The sequence below is a fragment of the Cnephaeus nilssonii genome (genome assembly GCF_951640355.1).
Source record: "Cnephaeus nilssonii genome assembly, chromosome: 5".
Lineage (NCBI taxonomy): Eukaryota > Metazoa > Chordata > Mammalia > Chiroptera > Vespertilionidae > Cnephaeus > Cnephaeus nilssonii.
In genome coordinates, this window is record NC_137076.1 from 31,319,678 (window position 1) to 31,344,806 (window position 25,129).

The following is a 25,129-nucleotide window of genomic DNA, read 5'->3' on the forward strand; positions in this document are numbered from 1 at the left end:
ACATGGAGCTTAATCATCCCTGTGCCCCTGTTTGTCCCTCCCCCTGAGTCCCGACTCTCAAGGGGACCCGAACTTTAGTAACCCCTTCCACACACCTCCCACCTTGGCTCTAGTTCTCCATCTCCGACCGAGGTTGCCTCAGCGTCACCACCCCCATCACCTCCTTTAGGAAGGGCCCCCCAAACCCTGGCCGCCCGCTGAGTGGATGCACACCAGGGCGGAGCCCTATGGGTTTCCTCCTGGCATTAGGATGGTCATGGTGTCTCTAACAGCCTCCCCCGGCCCAGGGCCCAAGACTGTGCCCTCGCATAGGAGGTGTGGAAACCTGCAGTTACCACCTATCCGTGTGTCCTTCCTCCACCTCTAGTCCCACACAGCCCAGGGGAACCTCGCCATCTCCAATCCCCTTCACTCAGGCCCAGCTTTACAAGGTCCCGCCCCTAAATGATAGGCCCCTTAATACTCCAGTGCTATTAAGAACTCCTCATCGCTCTAGCTGGGTAGTTCAGTTGGTTAGAGCATCATCTGGATATGCTAAGGTTGTGGGTTCAATCCCTGGTCAGGGCACACATAAGAAGCAATCAATGAATGCATGAATAAGCGGAACAACAAACTGATATTTCTCTCTCCCTTCTTCTCTCTAAAAATGTCAATAAAGACACCCCCTCTCTCCATTAGTGCAAGACCCCACCCACTGACCCACTGCAGCCCCTCACCCACGGCAACACCCCTAGGCTGGCACCACTCCAGAGATGACCCCAGGCTCTGCTTCTTTCCTGGCCTCACCCATGGGACCCACCCTACCTCGCCCCTACCCTCGCCCTCCCTGCAAGGCCCTGCCCTGACTTCTCTAGGCCCCACCTTCCGGAGGGGATGCGGACTCTTGTCTGTATAAGGGGATCTCCCTCTCAGGGAGGCCCCAGGGCAGGGAGGTTGGGCCTGGAATCCTTCGCCTTGAGGCTTCCTTATGCGTGTGTGGGGGTGGGGGTGGGGGGAGGGGGGATGGCTAATGGGGTGATTGGATGAGCTGAGTGGAAATGAGGAGGGGGCAAACACTAGGACGTCTTCCACCCCAGATACGTTTTGGGTGAATTCTGGCCATCCCAGCACATCTCCAACCCCCCGCGCCCCCCCCCCCCCTCCCCTGGTCCTGCACGGAGTCTTCCTGAGCTCCAGGTCCCACTGGCTGAACCTCACTTCTCCTTTGGGGAATAGACAGGCACAGCTCAGGCTCCCAGGAGCTTTAGAGCTGGCCCTGGGCTCCAGGGAAACCGGTGACTCAGACACCAGCCATCCTGACCGAAAAGGGAGAGAAGCAGAGGAGAGAAGGTGAGAGATCTGGGATGGGGGACACCCCAGGTAGAGGGGGAGCCCAGAGAAGTTGCCTGAAGAAGTCCGGCCTGTCTGAGAACTGTGCACGGAGAACGGAAGGGTGAGGAGGCAGTGCCCGGGCATGGGGGAAGGGTGCTTCCCCCAGGGCGGGGCAGAGGGAGCAGCCCCGGCCAGGGCTCGGAGGGCCCTCTGGTGAGACCAGTTCCTGGTGGGAAGTCTGGCGTCTGCCTCCACTACAGTTCACTGCCCTGAGACCACGTGGAGACCTCTCAGAGCAGCCTGGCCCTTTGTACAAGCTTAGCAATTAATGAATAACTCTAGGGCCCATGTAATCAGTCAACAGACACTAACGGAGCCCCTCACTGGGCTGGGCATTGTGCCCCTTGTGGAAATGGGTTAAGAGGGGGCAGCAGGGAGACCCAGGGGGAGGTGGGCGTCGCCATCCCAGGAGGGGCAATGTCGGCCTGGCCAGAGGATGGACCTGGGGGTGAGCAGCAGCAGCCAGAGGGAGAATCCATTCCGGAGACCTGCTGTAATGGAAGTCAGGGCAACTTCAGCTTGGTAGCTGGAGGGACTGGTGGACATGGGGCTGTTGCAGGTGGACATGGGGATCAGGGGAGGCCCCAGATATTCAGGGAAGGACACACAGCCATCGGCTGGACCTTCAGACCTGGGAAGGTGGCAGCCGATGGAGGCGGGAGGTGACATTTTGGAGAGGGCAGGGTAATGGACAGTGTGTGGCAAGAGCTGGGCAACTGGTGTGACCTTGCGCCCTCTCCCGACAGCCCCACCAGCATGGGCAGTCTGGCCTACGGCGAGGACGTTGAGGAGGAGAAGAACTCAGGTGCCTGTTTTGGGGTCAAGTGTGGGGTGTGGGGTCTGTAGAGTAAGCTAAGGGGCATTGCAGAGTATAGTGGCTGAAATATGGGGATGCGGAGACCCCCCCACCCAGTCCATTCAACAGGCCCAGCATGGAGTTCTCATTGGGTTACAAATAGTCCTAAGTCCCATAACTGAATGCGAGACTCAGGAATTGGGGGCTGCAGACCTGAAAGAGCTGGGCCGCAGGCTGGGTGAGGAGCCTCCACGCGGAGCCGGGCACCAGGCCTGTCTCGCCCGCTCTGTAGAAGGAGTGGGCATGGACGGATCTTCCAGGGCCCGGCCTCTGAGCCTGGGGACTGGCCCCGGGTGGTGTTTGTTTACCAGCTCCCACATCCATGGCGGTTCCCCTGGGGACCCATTAGACCTCCTCCGGGGGATCCTTAGGCCGTGTTCCCTGCACCCCATGCCACACCCTGCTCTCTCTGGCTTCAGCGTTCACCTGGGAGGTGAAGGCCAACAGCCGGACCTACAACAACCAGTTCAAGGAGAAGGCCTTCCTGTGTTGGCAGAGGAAGAAGTACAAGGTGGGTGGCCCCAGCCCCACCGCCCTCTGCTACCTCCTCCCAACCAGCCTACCCTCCCGCACACACTGAACGTCAATCACGAATGAATCCCCAGTTTGGTGCTGGAGCTTCCACTGTTTCCTTAGCCCTACCCCAGTTCACCTCAAAATAAGAAAATACTGCCCAGCCGGCGTGGCTCAGTGGTTGAATATCCAATTGTGAACCAGGAGGTCATGGTTTGATTCCGGGTCAGGGCACATGCCCTGGTTGTGGGCTTGGCCTCCAGTAGGAGGTGTGCCAGAGGCAGCCAATCAATGATTCTTTGTCATCATTGATGTTTCTATCTCCCTCTCGCTTCCTCTCTGAAATCAATAAAAACATATTAAAAAAGAAAAACAAAAAGAAAATACGAAACCTTCAAATGACAATGTGTCCATCAGACTCTGCCTAAAATCCCCCTGGGTGTGTCTCACTTTGGGAAATACTGGGGTCACAGCCCTACTTGATGAATCTTTGCATTCAGTAGGGGCTCCATTACTGATGGCTCAAGGCTTTGCATTCAATTGGCACTCAGTAATGCTGTTGTGAAGGCTTTGCATTCAGCAGGCGCTCAGTAGAGCTGGCTCGCGGTAGATAGTTAATATTGGCTCGAGGCTTTCCATGCACTCGTTGAATTATTGCTGATGGTGGTCAAAGGGCAGGGTGAGGCTAAGGTGGGGCCCTGGCCTGGGCAGCACCTCTATGCTGGCTCTCATTCCAGGGCAACATCATCCACACAGCCAAGTACAACTTCTTCTCCTTCCTGCCCTTAAACCTGTACGAGCAGTTCCACCGAATGTCCAACCTCTACTTCCTCTTTATCATCATTCTCCAGGTGGGGCAGGATAGGGGTGGCTCCGGGGGGTCAGTACAAGCACCTGAGCCCATACCATTCCTTCCATCGGCTCACATTGCCTCCTCCAGGAAGCCCTCCTTGACCAGCTTTGCCACATGGCTCTGTAGACACATGGAGGTTCAAGTGTGTGTTTGTGCGATTGGGAGGAGGGGTCAGTGTCTGGCTCCTCACACACTGGGAGCACCCTCATGGCTGAGTCTCCGCTGCTCAGTCCGGGGCCTGGTACACAGAAGATGCTCTCAGTGTATGTTCAACGATGAAGGTGCGTGAGTGGCTCCTCTGGGTCCAAGGAGGGCACAACCCCTCCCCAGGATGGATAGCCATGGCCACATGACCCTCTTGGCCTCAGCCCATTGAGCTGACCCCAAAGGGTAAGGAGGAAAGCAGGGTTGAGAGCAGTTCTCAGGACCTGCTGGGCCACTTCCCAGCACCTGGGTGGCCCTGCCAGGTGGGCAGATGTCCCACCTGGGCAGCTCCCTCTCTCAGTGAGTGGGCAGCTTACCGAGCGCCCGGACCCCCACTCAGTTCTCATTGCTCTGACCCCTCTGCTTTTACCCATCGATGCAATAAACACACTGTGTGCCGGCCCCATGCTAGACCTTGACGGTGGCCCTGACACCCACTGCCATTAAGTCACATGGAGGGGACCAGTGATGGAAAGCGGACCCTCACCCCAACCCAGGCCGGTCTGGGCTTCACTTGGAGCTCAGGCCTGAAGGGTGACTGGGAGGAACAGGGTTACAGGGAGGGAAACAGGAAAGCTGAGGCTCTGGAGAGAGAACAGACTTGGGGCTGGTAGGGCTTCCTGGAGGATGTGACCTGGGAGCTGGGCCTGGAGGGAGATGAGGTTGCTAGGGAGAAGAGGACACAGAGGGGCAGTTGTCCCAGGATTTGTAGGGGGAGGTGGCCGGCCTGGAGCCCAGGGGGCTGGCAGGTGGGACACAGGATGCCAGGTTGAGAGGCTGGGTAGGGGAAGGGGTTTGGGGCAGCGGTTTGGGATGGTGGTTCAGTATCACCTTCCCGGCATGACCCACCCTCTGTGCCAGGGCATCCCCGAGATCTCCACCTTGCCCTGGTTCACCCTCTTCGCCCCGTTCATCTGCCTCCTCATCATCCGGGCCACCCGAGACCTGGCCGATGACATCGTAAGTGGGGTCCAGGGTCAGTTGGGGAGGGGGATGGGGGCAGGGTGTGGTCCTTGTCTTGCTGCCACAGGGACAGGTGTCCCATAGCTCTTTGGCCCTCGGTGCCACACTGGGTAATAGGTGGACCGTGCCTTCCTGTTCATAGCAGTTGTCCCAGCAGCCCCCCTTCCTCCATCAGCGTCCCTGGACAGATGTGGCTGGTGTGGGCTCACTATCGGGTGGTGTGGGGTAGCAGAGGGGCATGGCTGGGGGTGGGATCATCCTGGGCAGGGGCAGGGCAGGGGCGGGGCCACCCTTCTGACCCACCTCCGTGGACTCAGGGCCGACACAGGAGTGACAGGACCATCAACAACAGGCCCTGTCAGATGCTGGTGGGGAGCAGGTGAGGCCGCTGGCGCTGTGTGCGGTGCATCCTGAGGACAGGGACTCCAGCACAGCTGGGTGGGGGGGACATATCAGGGAGGGGTGCCCAGCAGAGTGTCCAGAAACCTCCATGCCCCAGACATCCTGGTGGAGTCTGATGTCTGCAGGGACCCAGCCCGCTGTCACCAGGCTAAGGGCTGGGCCCTGTGATGGGGAAAGAGGCTGGGACCTGAGCGTGAACCCTTGCAGGGCTGAGGGTTCCGCTGAAGGGTCTGAAGGGACTTGGATGCTGAAGGGGGTGGAGGAGGCAAGGTTAGGGAAGGCTGGACTTCCCGTGTGGGCTGAGAGTCCCCCACAAAGACCTGCGGGTGGGCAGGCAGGGAAGAAAAGCACCAGAGGGGAGGCTGCAGTCCCTGCCCCCGCTGTCCTTCCAGTTTGGGGGGCGGGGTGGGGGTTAAGGGTTCCAAAGATAGGCCTGGCTGGGCCCCCTCTCACACCTGCTGCCCACCCCCTACAGCTTTCTGTGGAGAAAATGGAAGGACCTGTGTGTGGGGGACCTGGTCTGTCTGCACAAAGACAACGTTGTCCCGGTGAGCTGGTGTCAGCCAGGCTCAGAACTCCCCACTCCTGGGGGAGGGCTACCTCCCTGCTTGTCTTTCTCCTGCCCACGCCCCCCTCTCCCAGCGCTGTTTTCTTCCTCCTCCCCTCCTCCCCCCACTCCAGGCCGATGTGCTCTTGCTGGCCAGCACGGAGCCCAGCAGTTTGTGCTATGTGGAGACAGCAGACATCGACGGGTGAGCACAGGTCCTCACTAGGGGCTGGGGGCCTGGGCCGGCGGGCCTTCCCCAATGGCCACACAATGTGGTCCCCAGCCCACGGGGGTATTTGGGTCATTCATCCTGGGAGCCTTTGTGGGGGACCTGCAAGTGGCAGGGGCAGTCACATCCAATCAGAGAAAGGGGCCCACCTTCTTTGCACCAACATTTCTGGGGCCCCCTGTGCTCCAGGTGCGGCTGTCCAGCACCGAGAAGGCCTGGGGTCCGGCCTTAGCCATTTCACAAATGTCCTGCGTGAATGTGGGCCAAGCCCCTCCCTCTCTGGGCCTCAGCCTCCTGATGGGCATCTGAGCCGCAGCAGGGGCTCCGTGAAAATGTCTGATGACTCTGGAAGGGGGCTGGGGGCGCCTTGCCTGGGTGCTGTCTGTCCCTCCCTCTCACCTCACTCCTCTTCTCGTCACCAGGGAGACCAACTTGAAGTTCAGGCAGGCCCCGGTGGTCACGCACCAGGCGCTGACCAATGAAAGGAAGATGGCTTCCTTCCAAGGTGAGAGGTGGCGAGTTCATCCACCCCATCTGGGCCTTGGTCTGCCCCTCTGTACAGCAGGCATGGAAGTTCCCATTTCACTGGGTTTTGGGGATGGTGATGGGGTCTACTTGGGGTGTCGGGGGTTGAAATAATTTTTTTGTTGTTGTTGTTAATCCTCAACTGAGGATATTTTTTCCATTGATTTTTAGAGATAATGGAAAGGAGGGAGGGAGGGGAGAGAGAGAGAGAGAGAGAGAGAGAGAGAGAGAGAGAGAGAGAGAGACATTGATGTGAGAGAGACACATTGATTGGTTTTTTCTCCGCACACACCTGGACCGGGCCGGGGATCCAACCTGCAACCCTTCAATGTGCAGGCCGACACTCTAACCACTGGGCACACCAGCCAGGGCACGATAGCTTTTAATAGGCCAGCTTATCCCAGGCCCGTTTCATGTCTTTTAAATCCATGTAACAGTCGGAGCGTTTGCTGTTACTGTTAGAAAACATGCTGCACCATTTGATCAGGCATTACATTTTACGTTTAAAACGTGATCACATTAAAGCAAATGGTTTTGGTTGTTTAATCAGAAAGGCAGCCTCTGTGCACACAGACAGGGAACCGACCCATCCATCCCAACTCCTTATTTTCCACCTGGAAAGTGAGACTGTGGGTAAAGCTACTGCTTGCCAGAGCCCAGCAAGGGGGTTCCTTATTTTCCTTCCTGTCTTATTGCAAAGACAAGGTAATCAGATTGGGTCCTACAGCAGAACCTTTCTCTCACACACACAGCCCTTTCGCTCTTGATATTCAAGCGTTGGTTACATTTGTTTTCATGACATCTGAGAAAAAGCCTCGCTTACACGGAGACCAGGCCCTGTGTGCCAGGTGCTGGCTAGGCCCAGGGTCCCCAGCATGAAGGAGAGGAGGCTGGCACCTCCTCTCACAGAACCCACAGGGATTCATGACACCACGGCAGGAGCAAATGTCTGCTGACCTCCCAGGATTGTGACCTGGAGGAAGGGGACTCAGGGAGTGGAGGTGGGGTGGGGGTGGGGTGGAGGTGGGGTGGGGGTGGGGACCTGATCTGGCTGCAGGATTGGAGAGGGTTTCCCTGAGGAGGTGTGCGTCCTGGCACAGGGAAGAGCATGCACAAGAACCCTGAGGCTTAGCAGAGCCAGCTTGGGAGCATCCAGGAGGAAGCCGCATGGCAAGGGGGTGGAGGTGCCAGGGGGGCAAGTTTGGGGCAGTGCAGGGCCCTTGAGGGCTGCTAGAGCCAGAAGGTGACAGAATGTTCCCCACACCCTGCCCCGCCCTGCTTTGGCGAGGGATGGCCTAACCCCAGCCATGCCCTCGGCTCCCTGATTGCCCTGTCGCCCATAGGCAAGGTGGTGTGTGAGGAACCCAACAGTCAGATGCACCACTTTATGGGGTGCCTGAAGTGGGAGGGCGAGAAGTATTCCCTGGACAGTGGCAATATCCTCCTACGTGGCTGCAAGATCCGAAACACAGACACCTGCTATGGACTGGTCATCTATGCCGGTACCGCCGCTCTGGGGCCCCTGCAGCAGGAGCTGTCCTGGTGGGGGGGGGGGAACCCTGAAATTGTTGGCAAGAACTCACAAGGCCAGGCCTGGCTGCTGTGTGTCTGCTGCCATACGATGTGGGGCTCCTGACATGGTTCCTATGGGGCCTGGGCTCTAAAACGGTGGAAATGTGCATATTGAGCCAGCACCCTTGTTACTTGGCTGGGAAAAGCGGGGTGCTTGTATGTAGATGGCTGGGTGGCTGGGCAGGTGAATGGATGAGTGGGGGGGGTTGACAGAGGGATGGAAGATGGGATGGATGGATGGATGGGTGGATGGATGGATGGATGGATGGATGGATGGATGGATGGGTGGATGGATGGATGGATGGAAGCGTGAATAGATGGACGGACGGATAGATGTATGTATGTGTGTATGAATGAATGGATGTATGGATGGACAGACAGATGTATGCAAACCCTGCAGGTTTAGACACGAAGATCATGAGGAACTGTGGCAAAATCCATCTGAAGAGAACCAAGATAGATCGTCTGATGAACAGGCTGGTGATCCTGGTGAGCTGCCTGAGCCCCAGCCTGGGGGTTGGGAGGACACAGAAGAGGGAAGGGAAAGGTCCCCACAGACAGAGCCCTGGCTGTCATTTTTCAGGCCTCAGTTTCCCGCCTCTGCAAAATGTGCAGCCTGACCCTACAGATAGGTCTGTGGGCCAAAGACTCTTCTTAGAATCATGCTACGTAAAAAATGTCTTTATAAAATAAATGTTGATCCTGACATTTTTCCAAATCCACAGGAGATAATAAAATGCTCACCTACTCTCCATGGACATTTATTTAACAACTAGAGGCCCAGTGCACAAAATTCGTGCATGGGTGTGTGTGTGTGTGTGTGTGTGTGTGTGTGTGTGTCCCTCAGCCCAGCCTGCACCCTCTCCAATCTGGACTGCTGGCTCCCAACTGCTTGTCTGCCTGCCTGCCTGATTGCCCCTAATCGCTTCTGCCTGCCAGCCTGATCACCCCCTAACCACTCCCCTGCCAGCCTGATCAACGCCTAACTGCTCCCTTGCCCGCCCGATTACCCCCAACTGCCCTCCCCTGCAGGCCTGGTCACCTCCAACTGCCTTCCCCTGCAGGCCTGGTCACCCCTAACTGCCCTCCCCTGCTGGCCAACTTGTGGCAACCATCTTTGACCACATGGGGGCAGCCATCTTGTGTGTTGGAGTGATGGTCAATTTGCATATTACCTCTTTATTATATAGGAATTCTCAACTCTTTGCCTAATCAATTTTATCTTTATTTTTTAAAATATATTTTTGTTGATTTCAGAGAGGAAAGGAGAGGGAGAGAGAGATAGAAACATCAATGATGAGAGAGAATCATTGATCGGTTGCCTCCTGCACACCCCCGACTGGGGATTGAGCCCGAGACCCAGACATGTGCCCTGACCAGGAATCCCACCGTGACCTCCTGGTTCATAGGTCAATGCTCAACCACTGAGGGCTTCCACTGCTTTTTAGAGAGAGTGGAAGGGAGGGAGGGAGGGAGGGAGGGAAGGACGAAGGGAGAGAGAGGGAGGGAGGGAGAGGGAGAGAGAGAGAGGGAGAGAGAGAGATCATGTGAGAGCTACACATTGACTGGTTGCCTCCAACAAGTGCCTCACAACCTGACCAAGGTGGGGATTGAACCTGCAACCCAAGAATGTGCTCTTGACTGGGAATCAAACCTGAGACTCTTCAGTGCCCTGGCCAACCCTCTAACCACTGAACCATGCCAGCCAGGGCTCAACTTTATCTTTTTAAAAATTGTTGTAATATAATTTTTAAAATAGCAGCCACAAAACCCCTGCAAGTCCCCCACTCCCTCCCCGGGACTGCCAGCCACCTCCCCCGAGCCCCACTTCCCCATCCTGATGGCAGAACTTGGGGCGGGGGCTTCTCATTTCCTGTTTGTCCTTTACGCCGGCTGTGTCCCGGTTGGCTAGTCGCTGGGGTGTCTCGGTGCTGCCCTGGGTCCCTCCACATGCTCCACCATCTCCTGTTTGCTGAGCAGATCTTCATGTCCCTGGTGCTGATCTCGGTGGCTTTGACCTTGGGCTTCTGGGACAAGGTGAAGGAATTCAAGGCCAAGCACCACTATGTGTCTGAGAGGCTCACGTATAGTGTGACCACCGAGTCTTTCTTCACCTTCTGGGGCTTCCTCATTCTACTCAGCGTCACGGTGCCCATGGCGATGTTCATCCTGTGAGTCCCTGGGGCTTCTCCCCACCCACTACTCAGCCAGAGAGAAGGGGGAGCGTGGGTGGGCTATGGGCCAGGCCTGACCCAGCGTGTGTTTGCAGAACCGAATTCATCTACCTGGGGAACAGCATCTTCATCAACTGGGACATGCAGATGTACTACGCGCCCCAGAACATGCCTGCCAGAGCCCGAAGCACCAGCCTCAGCGACCAGCTGGGTCAGGTGCAGTACATCTTCTCGGACAAGACCGGCACGCTCACACAGAACATCATGGCCTTCAAGAAGTGCTGCATCAACGGCATTGTCTACGGTGGGGCCTTGCCCGGACGTGTCCCTTCCCCACGGCGCTGCCCAGCAAGGACTGACCTTTGGGCGCAGGGGAGCCCTGGGGAGCTGCAATCACCAGGAGACCTGAGTGGGTCTCAGGGTCCGCTGACCTGCCCCAGCCTGGGCCCCACCCCCAGCACACCTCCCCAGATCTGAAGCTCAGAACTGCAGCCAAAGGCATCCTCTTTGGGGGTCAGCAAGCGATGCCTGTAACAGGCCTGCAAGTTAATATACATATACACTGAGTGGCCAGATTATTATGATCTCTGAACGCATAATAATCTGGCCACTCAGTATATATATATATATATATATATATATATATATATATATATATATATATCTATATATCTATATATCTATATATCTATATATCTATATCCCGGTGCATGAATTTGTGCATGGGTGGGGTCTGGCCAACCTGGCCAGGGGAAGGGGACATGGGCAGTTGGCTGGCCTGCCTGCTGGTCGAACTCCTGGTCGAGGGGACAATTTGCATATTAGCCTTTAATTATATAGGATATACACTGAGTGGCCAGATTATTATGCGTTCAGAAATCACAATAATCTGGCCACTCAGTGTATATTTAATCCTCACCTGAGGAAATTCTTTCCATTGCTTTTTAGAGAGAGTGGAAGGGAAGGGGAAACGGGTGGGGGGAGAGAGAGAGAGAGAGTGAGAGAGAAACATGGATGTGAGAAACATTGACTGGTTGTCTCCTGCATGCACCCCAACCAGACTGGGATCGAACCTGCAACCCAGTTATGTGCCCTTGGCCAGGAATCGGACCCATGACCCTTCAGTGCTCGGGCAGACGCTCTAACCATTGAGCACACCAGCCAGGGTCAGCAAGTCAATATTTTTAGCTTCCCCTGCTGCCCCGTCTCTGTGGAGACTCAGCTCAGCCCTTGTCCCCGGACGGCAGCCTCCGCTGTGTGTGGACGCTGAGCTTCGAATGTCATAGCGGTTTACGTGTCACGAAATAGTGTTACCTTGGTTTTCACAAACCTCTGACGTGGATTCCCCCGTTTGAAATTCATAGCATCTTCACATGTCAGAATATAGCGTGTTCTGCTTCTGATGGTCACACACTTTCCTGAGGACACCAGTTCTGAATTTCATAGCGTTTTCATGTTTCTCGAGACGATATTCTTCTTTCAGTTTCCCTCCAACCAGTTAGAAATGTGGAAACTCTTTTTAGCTTGCAGGCCACAGAGCCGCTGGTAAGGGTGCCGGGCGAAGTTCGCCAGCCCCTGGGCTAGTTTTTAACCAGGGCACAAGGTGTAGAGCAGGAGCTGACCGAGGATCCGCTGGGGAATAATTTGTGCCGCAGGCAGTCATCAGTATGAGAAATGGAAATGCCACCTGACCCCGAGCCAGGGTCTAGGAGGTGGGTGATAGCGAGACGTGGGGTCTGTGGTAAGTGGCATCAACCGGGCTGCTTTCTCTGTTTTCCTTCTCTCTCTCGTGTTTCTGGGACCAGACTTTTATTTGAAATCATCCACTTTTTCAAAGTAGCCAGCCAAGTTTTATAAACCACCATGAATAGCTCAAACAAGATGTGCTCCATGGGGCCGCATCCCTCTCCGGACAGTCTTTCTAAGACCCCCACAGGAGCCCTGGCCGTTTGCTCAGTGGTTAGAGCATCAGCCTTTGGGCTGAAGGGTGGCAGATTGGATTCCGGTCAAGGGCACATACCTTGGTTGCAGGTCCCCCAGCCCCCGTAGGGGCACGTGTGGGAGGCAACCAATTGATGTGTCTCTCTCACATTGATGTTTCTCTCTCTCTATGTCTCCCCTCCCTTCCACTCGCTCTAAAAATAAATGGGAAAAATATCCTTGGGTGAGGATTAACAACAACAAAAAGATTCCCCCAGGAGATGGGGCCCCATCTTTCCCTCCTTTGTGCAGAAGGCAAAGCTGAGGCTGGGGTCCTTTGTTGTTTAGGGTTCAGAGTCCAGACCCTAGGAAGACTGGCATTGGGGGTGGGGACGGTGGGACCCTAAGCTGTCTGGGGTGCTGAGGCCTGAAGCAGGGTCTTTCCCCAGGCCCAGACGAGGAGGAGGAGGAGGAGGAGAAGGAGCAGACCCCACATAAGGTGAGTGCTGGCCCTGTAGCACTGGATGGTGGGGGAGGGGTGGCCGGGCAGTGACCTACCCAGAACCGGTTTGTCCCCACCCTAGGAGAACCCCTACCTCCGGAACAAATTTGCGGATGGGAAGCTGCTCTTCCAAAACGCGAGGCTCCTGAGTGCGGTGTGTGGCAACAGGGACACGATGGTGCAGGAGTTCTGGCGCCTGCTGGCCATCTGCCACACGGTGATGGTGCAGGAGGAAGGCAGTGAGTGGGTGTGGGCCGCCCCGCCTGTGAGGGTGCTCAGACCCTGGGCTCCTGCAGGGTCTTCTGGTCTTAGAGGTTGTCCAGTCCAGCCCCAGGGCTCCTGTCATCCAGCCTAGAGGGTTCTCAGGCCTGTGTCCCAAGCTCCACCTCTTCTGGACCCAGCGGGTGTCCAAGCCCAGGGCTCGAGATCTGTTACTGAACTGGGTGGGGAAGGCCATCTGGCCTGGGACGCAAGTATCCACCTCCTTTCATTTGGCTCAGAGGTTGTACTGGCCCAAGAGACCATTGTCTTGTTGATATCTGGTGAGCACCCACCGTGTCCACTCGGTCCCCTGGGCTACGGAGACGGAAGGGGAACCTGCCGCAGATGGGTGGTGGGTCCCCCAAAGACAACCGGCTCTCAGTGACTGTGCTCCCCCAGCCCACTCCCGTGGTCCCCTCCCCCACCAGACCAGCTGCTGTACCAGGCAGCGTCCCCTGATGAGGAGGCCCTGGTCACAGCGGCCCGGAACTTCGGCTACGTGTTCGTGGCGCGCACGCAGGACAGCATCACGGTGATGGAGCTCGGGGAGGCGCGGGTGTACCAGGTCCTGGCCATGATGGACTTCAACAGCATCCGAAAGCGCATGTCCGTGCTGGGTGAGCACCCTCAGCCCCTGGATGGAGGTGGGCAGGAAGGGCAGTGCTTACCGACAGCCGAGCCTCTCCCTCTGCAGTCCGAAACCCCGAGGGCGCCATCTACCTCTACACCAAAGGCGCAGACACTGTCATCTTCGACCGCTTGAATAAGAAGGGCTTGACAGAGGAGACCACGGAAGAGGCCTTAACGGTGAGCCCCTGTGGGGAGGGAGGGAGGGGGAGGGGTGGAGGGAGGGAAGGGGAGGAGGAGGAGGAGGAGGAGGAGGAGGAGGAGGAGGAGGAGGAGGTGCAGAGAAATTGCCTCAGGTGTCCAGGGTGCTCATGAACACACGGGCAGGGAGGAGCTGAACTCCAAGCTACACCTGCACGGCGGGGGCGGGGGGGGGGGGGCATTTTTTTGTAAGTCACACGAGGCTTCTCTCTGGTTAGGCTTTGGCCCTGGATACTGAGCCCCGTTCCCAGCCAGGCCCGGGTTCCGGGACACAGGCAGCCTTCCTGCCCCAAATGTTTTGTCTCTGTGGGTGAAGCCCAAGCCCCTCAGCCAAGCCTTCGAAGCCGTGTCTTTGTGCTTCCTGCTGACCTCTCTGGGCTGGCTCTTCTCGCCCCCCAGGGTGTTTCCCAGGATGCTAGGTTCCGGCTTGCAGTTTTCCTCATGCTCAGGTGATGCCCCAGGACCTTTGCACACACTGTTCCCTCTGCTTGGACGCCTTCCTCTACTCTGTCACTCAGGAACTTTGGTCCTCAGGGCTCTGCCACCTCCAGGTCCCCACCTCCAGGGAGACTTTCCTACCTGACACTAACATGGGGCTGTCATGTCACGCCAGGTTACCCCTCTCTGGCCCAGCCCTGACCTTTTGGGGTTCCCTAAGGGCTTTGCTGGGTCCCCAGCATAGGGCCCGGGGGAGTGTTTATGCAAAGCATGCCCTGAGTTCCTCACTCAGGACTTCTCAGAGTGCCCTGCTTTGCAAGGATGGGGAGTCCCGGGCAGGTGGCTGGTCTCTGACTAAGAACTGAGCAAGTGCAGTCAGAACAATGGCCCAGAGCCCAGGAGCTTGGCAAGATGGCTTGGTTCAACTGCCCCATGGAACGGATAGGTAAACTGAGGCACGAGAGGAGCAAAGGCTTGTGTGAAGCTTCTGATGGCTAGGGAGCCCTGTCATAGCCAAGCCCAACCTCTGAGGCCCACCTCCAGTCGAGAGCAAAAGCAAGACCTGGGGCCACCCACTGGGGCAGAAAGCCTGGGAGATGGGGAAGTAGGAGGGAAGTAAGGAGCCCACAGATACCTTTCTTGGGGCCACCCAGTCCCCAGGGCATCCCCGGATCTCTGGGTCCTCTGGTGGGGGTTGGGGGGGGGGGTGCTGGAGACCCACAGGATTCTGTCTGTTCCCTCTCCACCCCCAGAGCCCCTTGAAAAATGAGGCAGAGTGGGGAGCACAGACATTCCTAAGGGGGGTGCAGAGGCGGGGGTCAAGGGCTGGGGGAGCCCTGGCTGGGGAGGGGCCTGGCAGGGCTGCACTGAGCGTCTTCGGGGGTAGTTAGAAATGGCCGCACAGCGTGCAGGGAGCTCTGGAGACAGAACAGAACTGGACCTCTTGGGGGGCTGAAACCGCAACTAGGGAGCATGGCAGCACGTGAGCCCAGCCCCCTCTGGGGAGGACGGACTGGGGGCGGGGGGGGTCGAGGTTCGGGGAGCCCAGGCAAAGAGAGAGGTGCTGAGAGAGGGGCTGCCCGGAGAAGTGCCGGGAGGCAGGGTGGTGACAGGGTGGCGCCTGCCTGCCGGGCGGCCCCAGTCCTTTGCCCGGCAGACCCTGCGCACGCTGTGCCTGGCCTACAAACGGGTCGATGAGGACACCTACCAGGAGTGGTGCCGGCGGCACCAGGAAGCCAGCACCCTCCTTCAGAACCGGGCCCGGGCCCTGCACCAAGTGTACGAGGAGATGGAGCAGAACCTCCAGGTGGGCGTGGCAGGGCGGTGAGGGGGCTCCAGCTTCCTGGTTCCAGCCCTGTGGGTCCCCAGCTCTCCCACCGCTGCCCGGGTAGCTGAGTCCCCGCTCAGGCTGTTCCCTGGGCCCCCACCTCCACCCCCAGCTGCTGGGAGCCACAGCCATTGAAGACAGGCTCCAGGACGGCATCCTTGAAACCATCCAGTGTCTCAAGCAAGGAAACATCAAAGTGTGGGTACTCACAGGAGATAAGCAAGGTAGGTCACAGGGCAGCCTTCCCCAGCAGGGAGGGAAGGGAGATGGGTGGGAGAGAAGGGAGATGGGTGGGAGAGAAGGGAGATGGGTGGGAGAGAAGGGAGATGGGTGGGAGGAAAGGGAGATGGGTGGGAGGGAAGGGAGATGGGTGGGAGGGAAGGGAGATGGGTGGGAGGGAAGGGAGATGGGTGGGAGGGAAGGGAGATGGGTGGGAGAGAAGGAAGGGAGATGGGTGGGAGGGAAGGGAGATGGGTGGGAGGGAAGGGAGATGGGTGGGAGGGAAGGGAGATGGGTGGGAGGGAAGGGAGATGGGTGGGAGGGAAGGGAGATGGGTGGGAGGGAAGGGAGATGGGTGGGAGGGAAGGGAGATGGGTGGGAGGGAAGGGAGATGGGTGGGAGAGAAGGAAGGGAGATGGGTGGGAGGGAAGGGAGATGGGTGGGAGGGAAGGGAGATGGGTGGGAGGGAAGGGAGATGGGTGGGAGGGAAGGGAGATGGGTGGGAGGGAAGGGAGATGGGTGGGAGGGAAGGGAGATGGGTGGGAGGGAAGGGAGATGGGTGGGAGGGAAGGGAGATGGGTGGGAGAGAATGCATCTGTGTCCCAAGCGTGACCATCAGCCTGTTCCACTTGTACGGGTTCAGCCCTGCCGCCCACCTTGTCCTGGGAAAGGGAGAAATAGGGTGATCAGAACTGGTGGGGGCCCCCCAGGCCCCTCCCTCAGATGGGTGGCCCTGTGCCAAGAACTGCTGGAGTATCTGGCCCTCATGGCAACACCATGAGGTGGAAACTGGTTACCATGCGTGGGAGATGGGCCCAGTGGGCTCAGAGACCTCGGGCACTTGCTGGAGGTTGCCAGCCACTTAGGAAAAAGCGGGCGTGGAACTTCAGCTCCTTTAGCCCTGGAGCCCTGACTCTACCCCACCCACTGCAGGTTCTCTGGGACCCCCCTGGGCTGGGTGACAGCAGGCCCACATTAGCACTTTGTGGCGGGAGGCACATACACGTGAAAGATTGAAAATGACGGTTTACAGCTGTGCTGGAATAAAGACAAATGTCCAGGCTGGAACACATTTACTTTTCTTCTTCTTCTGATTTTAAAAGAAATTAAGTCATTTCTGTGAGTTCCTAGAAGTGCCTGTGGGCTCTAGGCATGATATATCTAATGATCCCTGGCCCCAGACTCACTTCCCTCTAATAGCCCAGCCCCAGCCAGCCAGAGCTGCAGCCAAAGTCTCAGGGTTGGCTCTCACTGGACGGCCTGGGTCACATGCCCTCCTCTGAACCAATCACCGTTGCCAGGGGGTGGGGCAGGGTGGGCATGGCCCTGGGCAGGGGCGGCCAGGGGCTGAGCGAGGCTGGTTTTCAGAGACTGCGGTGAATATCAGCTTTGCCTGCCAGCTGCTGTCGGAGGACATGCTCATTCTGGAGGAGAAGGAGATAGTGTAAGGAGTGGGAGTGGGGGTGGACGAGCTGGTGGGAGCAGGGTGAGGGCGGGGGATCGGGGACACCCATGGCTCAGATGTGGCCCTGAGGTCTGCAGAACGTCCTCAGCCTCCACCTGGCTGGATTCCCGGAGGGGGAAACTGAGGCACAGCTGGGGAGGGGATGGAAGGAAGCTTGTGCCCGGGCGTGGCTGAGCCCCAGTGGGTCTCTGCAGTCAGATCCTGGAGGCCTACTGGGAGAGCAACAACAACGTGCTGAGTGGCAAGGGGTCCCTGAAGAACCGGTTCCTGTCACAGGTCAAAACAGCCATGGTCCTTAACGGAGAGTTCCTGGTCAGTGTCAGCTCAGGGCTCACTGTGGGGCCTCCGGCGCGTGGGAGGGGCTGGGAGGAGCAGCAGACGGGGGTGGGGGGGGGGGCAGCGGGGGGGGGGGGGTGGACTATCGGAAAAGCCAGAGTGAATGCTACACCAAGAGATGGTTCTCAGGGACTGGAGCCATGAGGTCAAGGCTAGCCTGGGGTTGGGGCAGGGCCAGGAGGAGTGGCCAGTTGGGGTGTTCATGAAGGGAAGGGGTGCGGGCAGAGTGACGCGCTCCTCCCCCACCTCCCTGCTGGCCAGGACCAGCTGCTGCTGTCCCTGAGCAAGGATGCCCAGGAGCTCGTCCAAAATGTGGACGTGGACGTGGCGGAGTCCCGGCAGGAGCCAGGTGAGCAGAGGGCAGACCTCCGGCAGGCGGGGCGCCCCTCTCTGACGTGGCAGACCCTGGGGATGCAGCTGAGGTGCCCGGGGCTGGTGCCCAAGAACAAGCACCCCAACACCCCCGAGAGCCCCGAGGTGCGGCGGGAGCGGGCCTTCGTGGAACTGGCCTCACGATGCCAAGCCGTCATCTGCTGCCGGGTGACACCCAAGCAGAAGGCCTTGATGGTGGCGCTGGTCAAGAAGTACCAGAAGGTGGTGACCCTGGCCATCGGGGACGGCGTCAACGATGTCAACATGATCAAGAGTGGGTGGTGGGCACCCGGCCGGGGGTGGGGGGAGGCCTGTGTGGGCTGGGCGTGGCCCAGGGCCAACAGGCTGCGTGTCCCCCCGCAGCTGCGGACATCGGCGTCGGGCTGGCGGGCCAGGAGGGCATGCAGGTGGTGCAGAACAGCGACTACATGCTGGCCCAGTTCCGCTTCCTGCGGCGGCTGCTGCTGGTGCACGGGCGCTGGTCCTACATGCGCGTGTGCAAGTTCCTGCGCTACTTCATCTACAAGACGCTGGCCAGCATGATGGTTCAGGTCTGGTTCGCTTTCTACAGTGGCTTCACTGCCCAGGTGCGCTGGGGCGAACAGCCCTTCGGGGATTCCGGGGATGCTGGGCCCCTCTCACGGCTCCCGGGAGGGCAGCAGGCTCGCTCACACCCTGGGGTCCTGTGGGCAGGGCTGGCCTGGGGTCAAAGGGCCATGCAACCTTTTCCCTGGCTGCATCCGTCCACATACAGAGTCCAGGTAGAGGGAGGGCATCGTTCCTGCCCAGCCGGGGTATTGGACAGAGTTGAGCTGTGAAGCCAGGCAGGGCAGCTTCTCCGAAGGTAGATCTTTCTAGGGGAGACAGGATAAGCTTGAGCCCCCGAGAAGAGACGATTGTGGGGGCTGGGTCCCTGACTTCAAGACTCTTAACAGTAGCATGGTGAGGAACAGATGTGCCTCTGGCACCTCAGAAGAGCCATAGAGAGGTGGTTTCCCCTGTGTGTAAGGACCTTGTCTGAAGATGGATGGCCGAGACAGGGAATCAGCTCCCTGTCGTTGATACCAAGGCGTTTGAGAGGGAGCTTTACAGAGGCACCCTGGATAACTATACGTCGTTTGTTTTACTGTTTTGTGTCTAGATATCTTATTCTCTTAGATGCTGCTGTACCTGGGATTGTTTTCTGAATGCCCTTTGGGGATTGCTCATTGCCGGTGTGTGGAAACACAGATGGTTTTTCTGTAAATTTGCTGAATTCCTTCATTGGCTCCAGGAGGTTTCTGGTGGATCCTTTGGGGCTTTCTGCATGTCATCTGACAATAGAGATAGTTTTCCTTCTTCCTCTCCAGTGTGGGTACCTTTTATTTCCTTTCCTTACCTACTTGCTCTGGCTGGAACTCCCAGTGAGATGGTGAGGGCTGGCATCCTTGTCTTGTTCCTGAGCTTAGGGAGGACAGTGTTCCATCTTTCTACTTTTGGTAACTAGAATTCTTCTGTAGGAAGAACCAACCATTCCTTCTCCCTCATTTATTTATGGAATTATTTATTTTTATTATTTTTTTAGATATAATGTTATTGATTTCAGAGAGGAAGGGGGAGGGAGAGAGAGATAGAAACATCAATGATGACAGAGAATCATTGATCAGCTGCCTCCTGCATGCCCCCTACTGGGGGGTCGAACCCGCAACCCAGGCACGTGCCCTTGACCAGAATAGAACCCGGGACCCTTCAGTCCACAGGCGGATGCTCTATCCACTGAGCCAAACCAGCGAGGGCTGAAACCCATATCCTTAACTGAACTAGATTCCTGCATTGGGAAAGGAGCGGGCTCATTGTCTGTGAGGTCTCTTCCAAGTCTCTCACCCATCCATCAGTGACTCCATGAATCTAAAATGACCAAAACCACATTCTTTAGCCATTTTCCCTCCTGTAGCTCTGTAGGGAAGCCCTCCAATGAAAACAAATACCCAAAAGCGCAGTTTTAAGAGAATTAGGCCCTGCTTTTCCTCTTTGCCTTTTACCTCCCAGCATCACTTAACCCAACCCTTGATTCCAACGAGTTTTCTCACTCACCCGGAATCCTCCGCAGGCGCTGAGCTGCCTTGGGTGGGTCTCCTCAGGTGGAGAGCACATCTGCTTGTGGCCATTTGGCATCTGAAGGCTGACCACTGGCCACATCTCCCCTCCCTCCCCCCCCTAGCCTCTGTATGAAGGCTGGTTCCTGGTGCTTTTCAACCTGCTGTACACCAGCCTCCCAGTTCTGTACATTGGGCTCTTCGAGCAGGTGAGCCCGCTGAGGACGTGCCTCCTCCTTCCCTGTAGATACTCCTGTCTCTGCCACACCTTCTGCCCCTGGGGGGCTGGGGTGGGGTGCGGGCAGGGCTCCTAGACCGCCACCATGTAACTGTTCCCACCGGAGCTCACCCCGATAGGGGGTGAAGTCCTTTTGCCCAGCTACCCCCGCCCTTTTGGGGCCACTCCCAAATCTCAGTCCCACTGTCTGCCCGTCTGTCTGCCCATCTGCCCAACAGTGGGGAGGGGGTCAGAAAAGATGGTTCTCCCGTTTGCCCTGCCCTCCCCGCTGAGAGGGTCTGGCTAAGTGATCCAGAACAGGTGGTCCAGTAGGATGTTTAGGATGACAGAAGTGTCTCCTGCCTGTGCTGTCCAGGTGGGAGCCACCAGCCACAGGTGGCTGATGATGGGCACTTGAGGCATGCCTGGTGTGACCTGAGGAACGAGACTTTCCTTTCGTTTTCTAAAAAAGTTTTAAAACGGTGGCAAAACACCAATAACAAAATTCTCCATCTCACCATTCTCACGCACATGGTCCAGGCATCCCGAGAGCAGCCCAGCACGTGCATGTTGCTGTGGAACCAACCTCTAGAATCCCTCCCCCGCCCCCCCCCCCCCCAGGACGTGAGTGCTGAGCAGAGCCTGGAGCTGCCCCAGCTGTACACTGCCGGCCAGAAGGATGAGCTCTTCAACTACTGCGTCTTCCTCCGAGCCCTCGTCCACGGCATGGCCACTTCCCTGGTCAACTTCTTCATGACCCTGTGGATCAGTCACGGCACAGCTGGGCCCCTCAGTGACTATCAGTCTTTTGCCGTGGTCGTGGCCCTGTCGAGCCTGCTGTCCGTCACCATGGAGGTAGGCCAGGCTGCTGCCCACCCCACCCCTGGTGGGAACTTGGGCACAGACCCTGAAGGTCTCATCACCTGGTGACCCTTCCTGAGAGGCCTTAGCAGGTGCCCCTTGAACCTGGGGGCTTGGTCCCCACCCTCCTCTGCGTAGCCTGGCCTGGTGTTCCGGCCCCCATGGCTTACCCCTCCTTTCCCGTTCAGGTCATCCTCATCATCCAGTACTGGACGGTCCTGACGGTGCTGGCCATCTTCTTCAGCATCTGCTTCTACGTGGTGACAACTTGGGCAAGCCAGAGCTTCTGGCTCTTCACTATCTCCCCCAAGACCTTCCCCTTTCTGTGTGAGCCCCCCCCCCCCCCCAACGCAGCAGGGAGTAGGGTGGCAGCCCTGGAAATGGGTGGGGCCTGTGTCTTTAGAGAATTTGCACAAAGGCCTTCTGGGGGTGAAGGTGAGGAAGGAGGTGGGGTGTCTGGAAGAGGGGGCACCGAGCAGGCTCTGGGGAGGCTTCACCCTGGGCCAGGCTGTGACTCTGCCCGGTCACCAGATGCTGACCGCAACGTGCTGTCCCACCCCTGCATCCTGCTGGTGGTCCTGCTGAATGTGTCGTTAAACACCCTGCCCAGGCTGGCCTTGCCTGTCATTTGCCAAGCCCTCAAGAAGCCACACTCCAAGGTGAGGATGGCTGGGGTCCCCCCCCTGCACATTCCTGGGACCCATCAACCAGAGCTGGTGCTGGGAGCAGGGACTCCAAGGAGATACGGAGCTGGGGGTCAAGGGTCGGAGACCCAGGTGCACACCCAGTGCCCGCAGGAGGGGCAAATAATAGGCCCCAGGAGCTCAGAAAAGAAACCATACTTCCTGGGACGGAGGCGGCCAGCCTGGTTCCAGCAGTGACGTGGTCAGACTTCCACGGTGAATTATCTAGGACTTGGGGTTGGGATTACAGAAGTGACCTGGAAAAGGTTTAGGCAAAAAGGGGAACTTAGAAACACCCCAAGTGTCCATCGATGGATGAATGGATAAACGCAGTGTGGTTCATGCACACAGTAGAATACTATTCAGCCTTTAAAGACAAGGAAATTCTGACCCCTGTTACAATGTAGATGAACCTTGAGGACATTATGCTCAGTGAGATAAGCCAGTCACAAAAGGGCAAATACTGTGTGATTCCACTCATAAGAGGTCCCTAGAGGGTTAGATTTATGGACAGAAAGTAGATGGAGGGAGCCAGGGGCTGGGGGGGAACTCGTTTTTAATGGGCACAGAAGGTCAGTTTGGGAAGATGAAGTTCTGGAGGTGGAAGTGATAGTTGCATAACAATGTTAATGTGCTTAATGCCACTGAGATGTACACTTAAAAATGGTTAAAATGGTATATTTTTATGTCTATTTTACCACAAATGAAAAAATGTGCATGGGGGCTGGGGGGACTTACTGGCTCAGATAACAAAAAACTAGAAGGACCAGTTGCAGCTGGGCTGGGCTGGAGACCTGACTGAAATAGTGGCCAAGATATGGCCACAGACCTGCTATGTTCTGCCACACAGGCTGGAGACACGGCTGCCCAGGGTAACCTCTCCCAGCTTTGCCAAACGAGGGCACTTAAGGCACCTGGTAGCTGATCTAGAGTTAAGTCCCAGGGAAGGACTGCAATTGGCTGGTCCAAAGTTAGGTCCCAGGGAGAACTGTAGTTGGGTAGAGAAGAGCCTGGCCAATGAATGGTGACCAAGGGTTATGAATGGCCCCCGCTGGGAGCAGGTGACCGAGAGTATTCAACCGAGTATGGGAGCCTGATGACCCTTGCTTGCCCCTTTGCTCTGCAGGAGGAGGAGGAGGAGGAGAAGGCTGAGGAGATCACCGCGGAGCCTCTGCCCTACCTTTGCCGGCAGTCACGTGCCCGGCGCTCTAGCTATGCCTTCTCCCACCGGGAAGGCTACGCAGACCTCATCACACAGGGCACAAGTTTGCGGAGGTCACCAGGGGTCAATAGCAACCCTCTGGCTGGCCACACAATCCCATCCAGGCGTCACCCTCGCACCAGAAGACGATGTCGTTCTTGGGGAGGAAGAGGCACCAGCACCGCGGGAAGGTGTCCCCCAAGGACACGCAGCCCACCCCCTCGATGAGCTCCTCCTTGACCGTGGAGGAGCAGTTCTCTCACCAAAAACCTGGCTCCCTCCACACCCTGGCAGCCTGGTTCTTTCCACGGGAAATTGCCAATGAAGCAGGCCGGCCCACATTCTCCTGAGACTCTGCCACCAACCAAGGAGAGGCCACCACCCCCCAGAGAAAGCCAGATGCCCCTTTCTAAGAGCCAGCCATGGCCTTCAGGCCAGTCATTTTAAAAAATATATTTTTGTTGATTTTGCAGAGAGGAAGGGAGAGGGATAGAGAGTCAGAAACTTCAATGAGAGAGGAACAATGATCAGCTGCCTCCCACACATCCCCCCATTCGGGATTGAGCCGCAACCAAGGTACATGCCCTTGACCGGAATCAAACCCGGGACTCTTCAGTCCGCGGACCAACGCTCTATCCACTGAGCCAAACCAGCTAGGGCCAGGCCAGTCATTTTTAAAAGAGAACCAGCCAGCATCCATGGAGGAGGAGAGAGAATCATCCACAAATAGAGAACCTACGGAGGTGGCGCCCTCGCCCTCGAGAGGCAGCCATCACCCATGGAGAGCCTGCCAGTGCCTCGTGGGAGCCAAGTCCCACCTGCTCTGGTGGGGCAGCCACCCCTGCCTCGGGAGGACCGGCACCCCCTCCCCACCATGAAAGGGCTTCACATCCTTTTCTTTTTCTAATAAACCAGGGTCCGTCGGACCCCAGGGCTCCTGAGGTCACTCTTTTCCTGTGCTTCTTTCTGAGATGCATCCTGGAAGAATTTCCTGTTTGTTTTTTTTTTTTTTTTAATATATTTTATTGATTTTTACAAAGAGGAAGGGAGAGGGACAGAGAGCTAGAAACATCGATGAGAGAGAAACATCAATCAGCTGCCTCCTGCACAACCCCCACTGGGGATGTGCCCGCAACCAAGGTACATGCCCCTGACAGGAATCGAACCTGGGACCCCTGAGTCTGCAGGCCGACGCTCTATCCACTGAGCCAAACCAGTTTCAGCGGATTTCCTGGTTTTAAAAATCAAAACACTCACCTCTAGTGGCCAGATGGAAGATTTGCAGGAAAAGCTTTGTTTTGTTGTTGAGGATATTTTTTTTTCATCCATTTTTAGAAAGAGTGGAAGGAGTGGAGGGAGGACGGGAGGAAGGGAGAGAGAAACATCCTTGTGAGAGAGACACATCGATTGGTTGCCCCCTGCCCCTGCCCCAGGGGCTGGGCAGGGATTGAACCTGCAACCCGAGTACATGCCCTTGACCTGGAATTGACCCGTGACCCTCCAGTGTGCAGGCCAGCGTTCTAACCACTGAGCGTGCTAGCGAGGGCAGTTAAGCTTGTTTTATTTATTTGTTTATTTCCCCTCCTTCACCCTGGGGTAGATAATGTAGATAAAATTTCATTGCTCTCAAAATGGAGAAATGTGCTGAGCAGATTCCGCTTACCAGTCCTGGCTCCCTGGCTGCTGCCTGCTGGCCCTCCCAGGGCAGTTGATAAGGTCCGATTCTGGCACCAACCCAGCCTATTCCCCTGCCAGGCTGCCCTGCTTTCTTCCCTTCGAACAGACCACCTTACAACTCAAGCTCCAGAAAGCAGTGGGCACTGATGCCTCAGATGCAAGTCCCAACAGGCTCTCTGTGGTCAGGCCTGGCGGCTCAAAGGCCTTCAGTTTTTCTCAGATGCTTTAAGGCTCCCACAGAAGGTGGCACCCTGTGGGGTTGAGGGCCCAGGGATGGCTGTGGCCATGGAGTAGGGCAGGGTTTGCACCGGAGAGGACTGGGCTGGTCCCCTCTGTTCCTCCCCATTTTCATGGTGGGTGAGCCCCCTGCCTCCCTCTCCTGCACCCCGCCACCTCCACACTGTCAGCCAACACACACGCCCAGGTGAGTGACTAGAAAATAATTTATTGGAGAAAAACAAAACAACAAATCCAGCACAGCAATGGTTAACAATGAAGATGATTCTTTTTTTTTTTTTTTTTTACTTTTAAGCCTGTC

General features: G+C 57.0%; 1 protein-coding gene across 1 annotated transcript; it reads left to right on the forward strand.

The window, feature by feature from the left end:
* Positions 1-2,127: 2,127 nt before the first annotated feature.
* On the forward strand, positions 2,128-24,885 carry ATP8B3 (ATPase phospholipid transporting 8B3; the record flags this gene model as incomplete). The annotated part of the gene is made up of 27 exons (XM_079773082.1): positions 2,128-2,176; positions 2,647-2,738; positions 3,478-3,591; positions 4,659-4,757; positions 5,078-5,139; positions 5,638-5,710; positions 5,844-5,914; positions 6,361-6,443; positions 7,807-7,965; positions 8,436-8,524; positions 10,016-10,206; positions 10,305-10,533; positions 12,714-12,870; positions 13,321-13,509; positions 13,587-13,699; positions 15,300-15,464; positions 15,598-15,709; positions 17,073-17,148; positions 17,364-17,481; positions 17,767-18,151; positions 18,241-18,464; positions 20,078-20,161; positions 20,791-21,024; positions 21,219-21,357; positions 21,562-21,689; positions 22,840-23,016; positions 24,832-24,885. The coding sequence occupies 27 exons, from the start codon at positions 2,128-2,130 to the stop codon at positions 24,883-24,885; spliced, it is 3,666 nt and encodes a 1,221-aa protein (XP_079629208.1).
* Between the last annotated feature and the right edge of the window lie 244 nt (positions 24,886-25,129).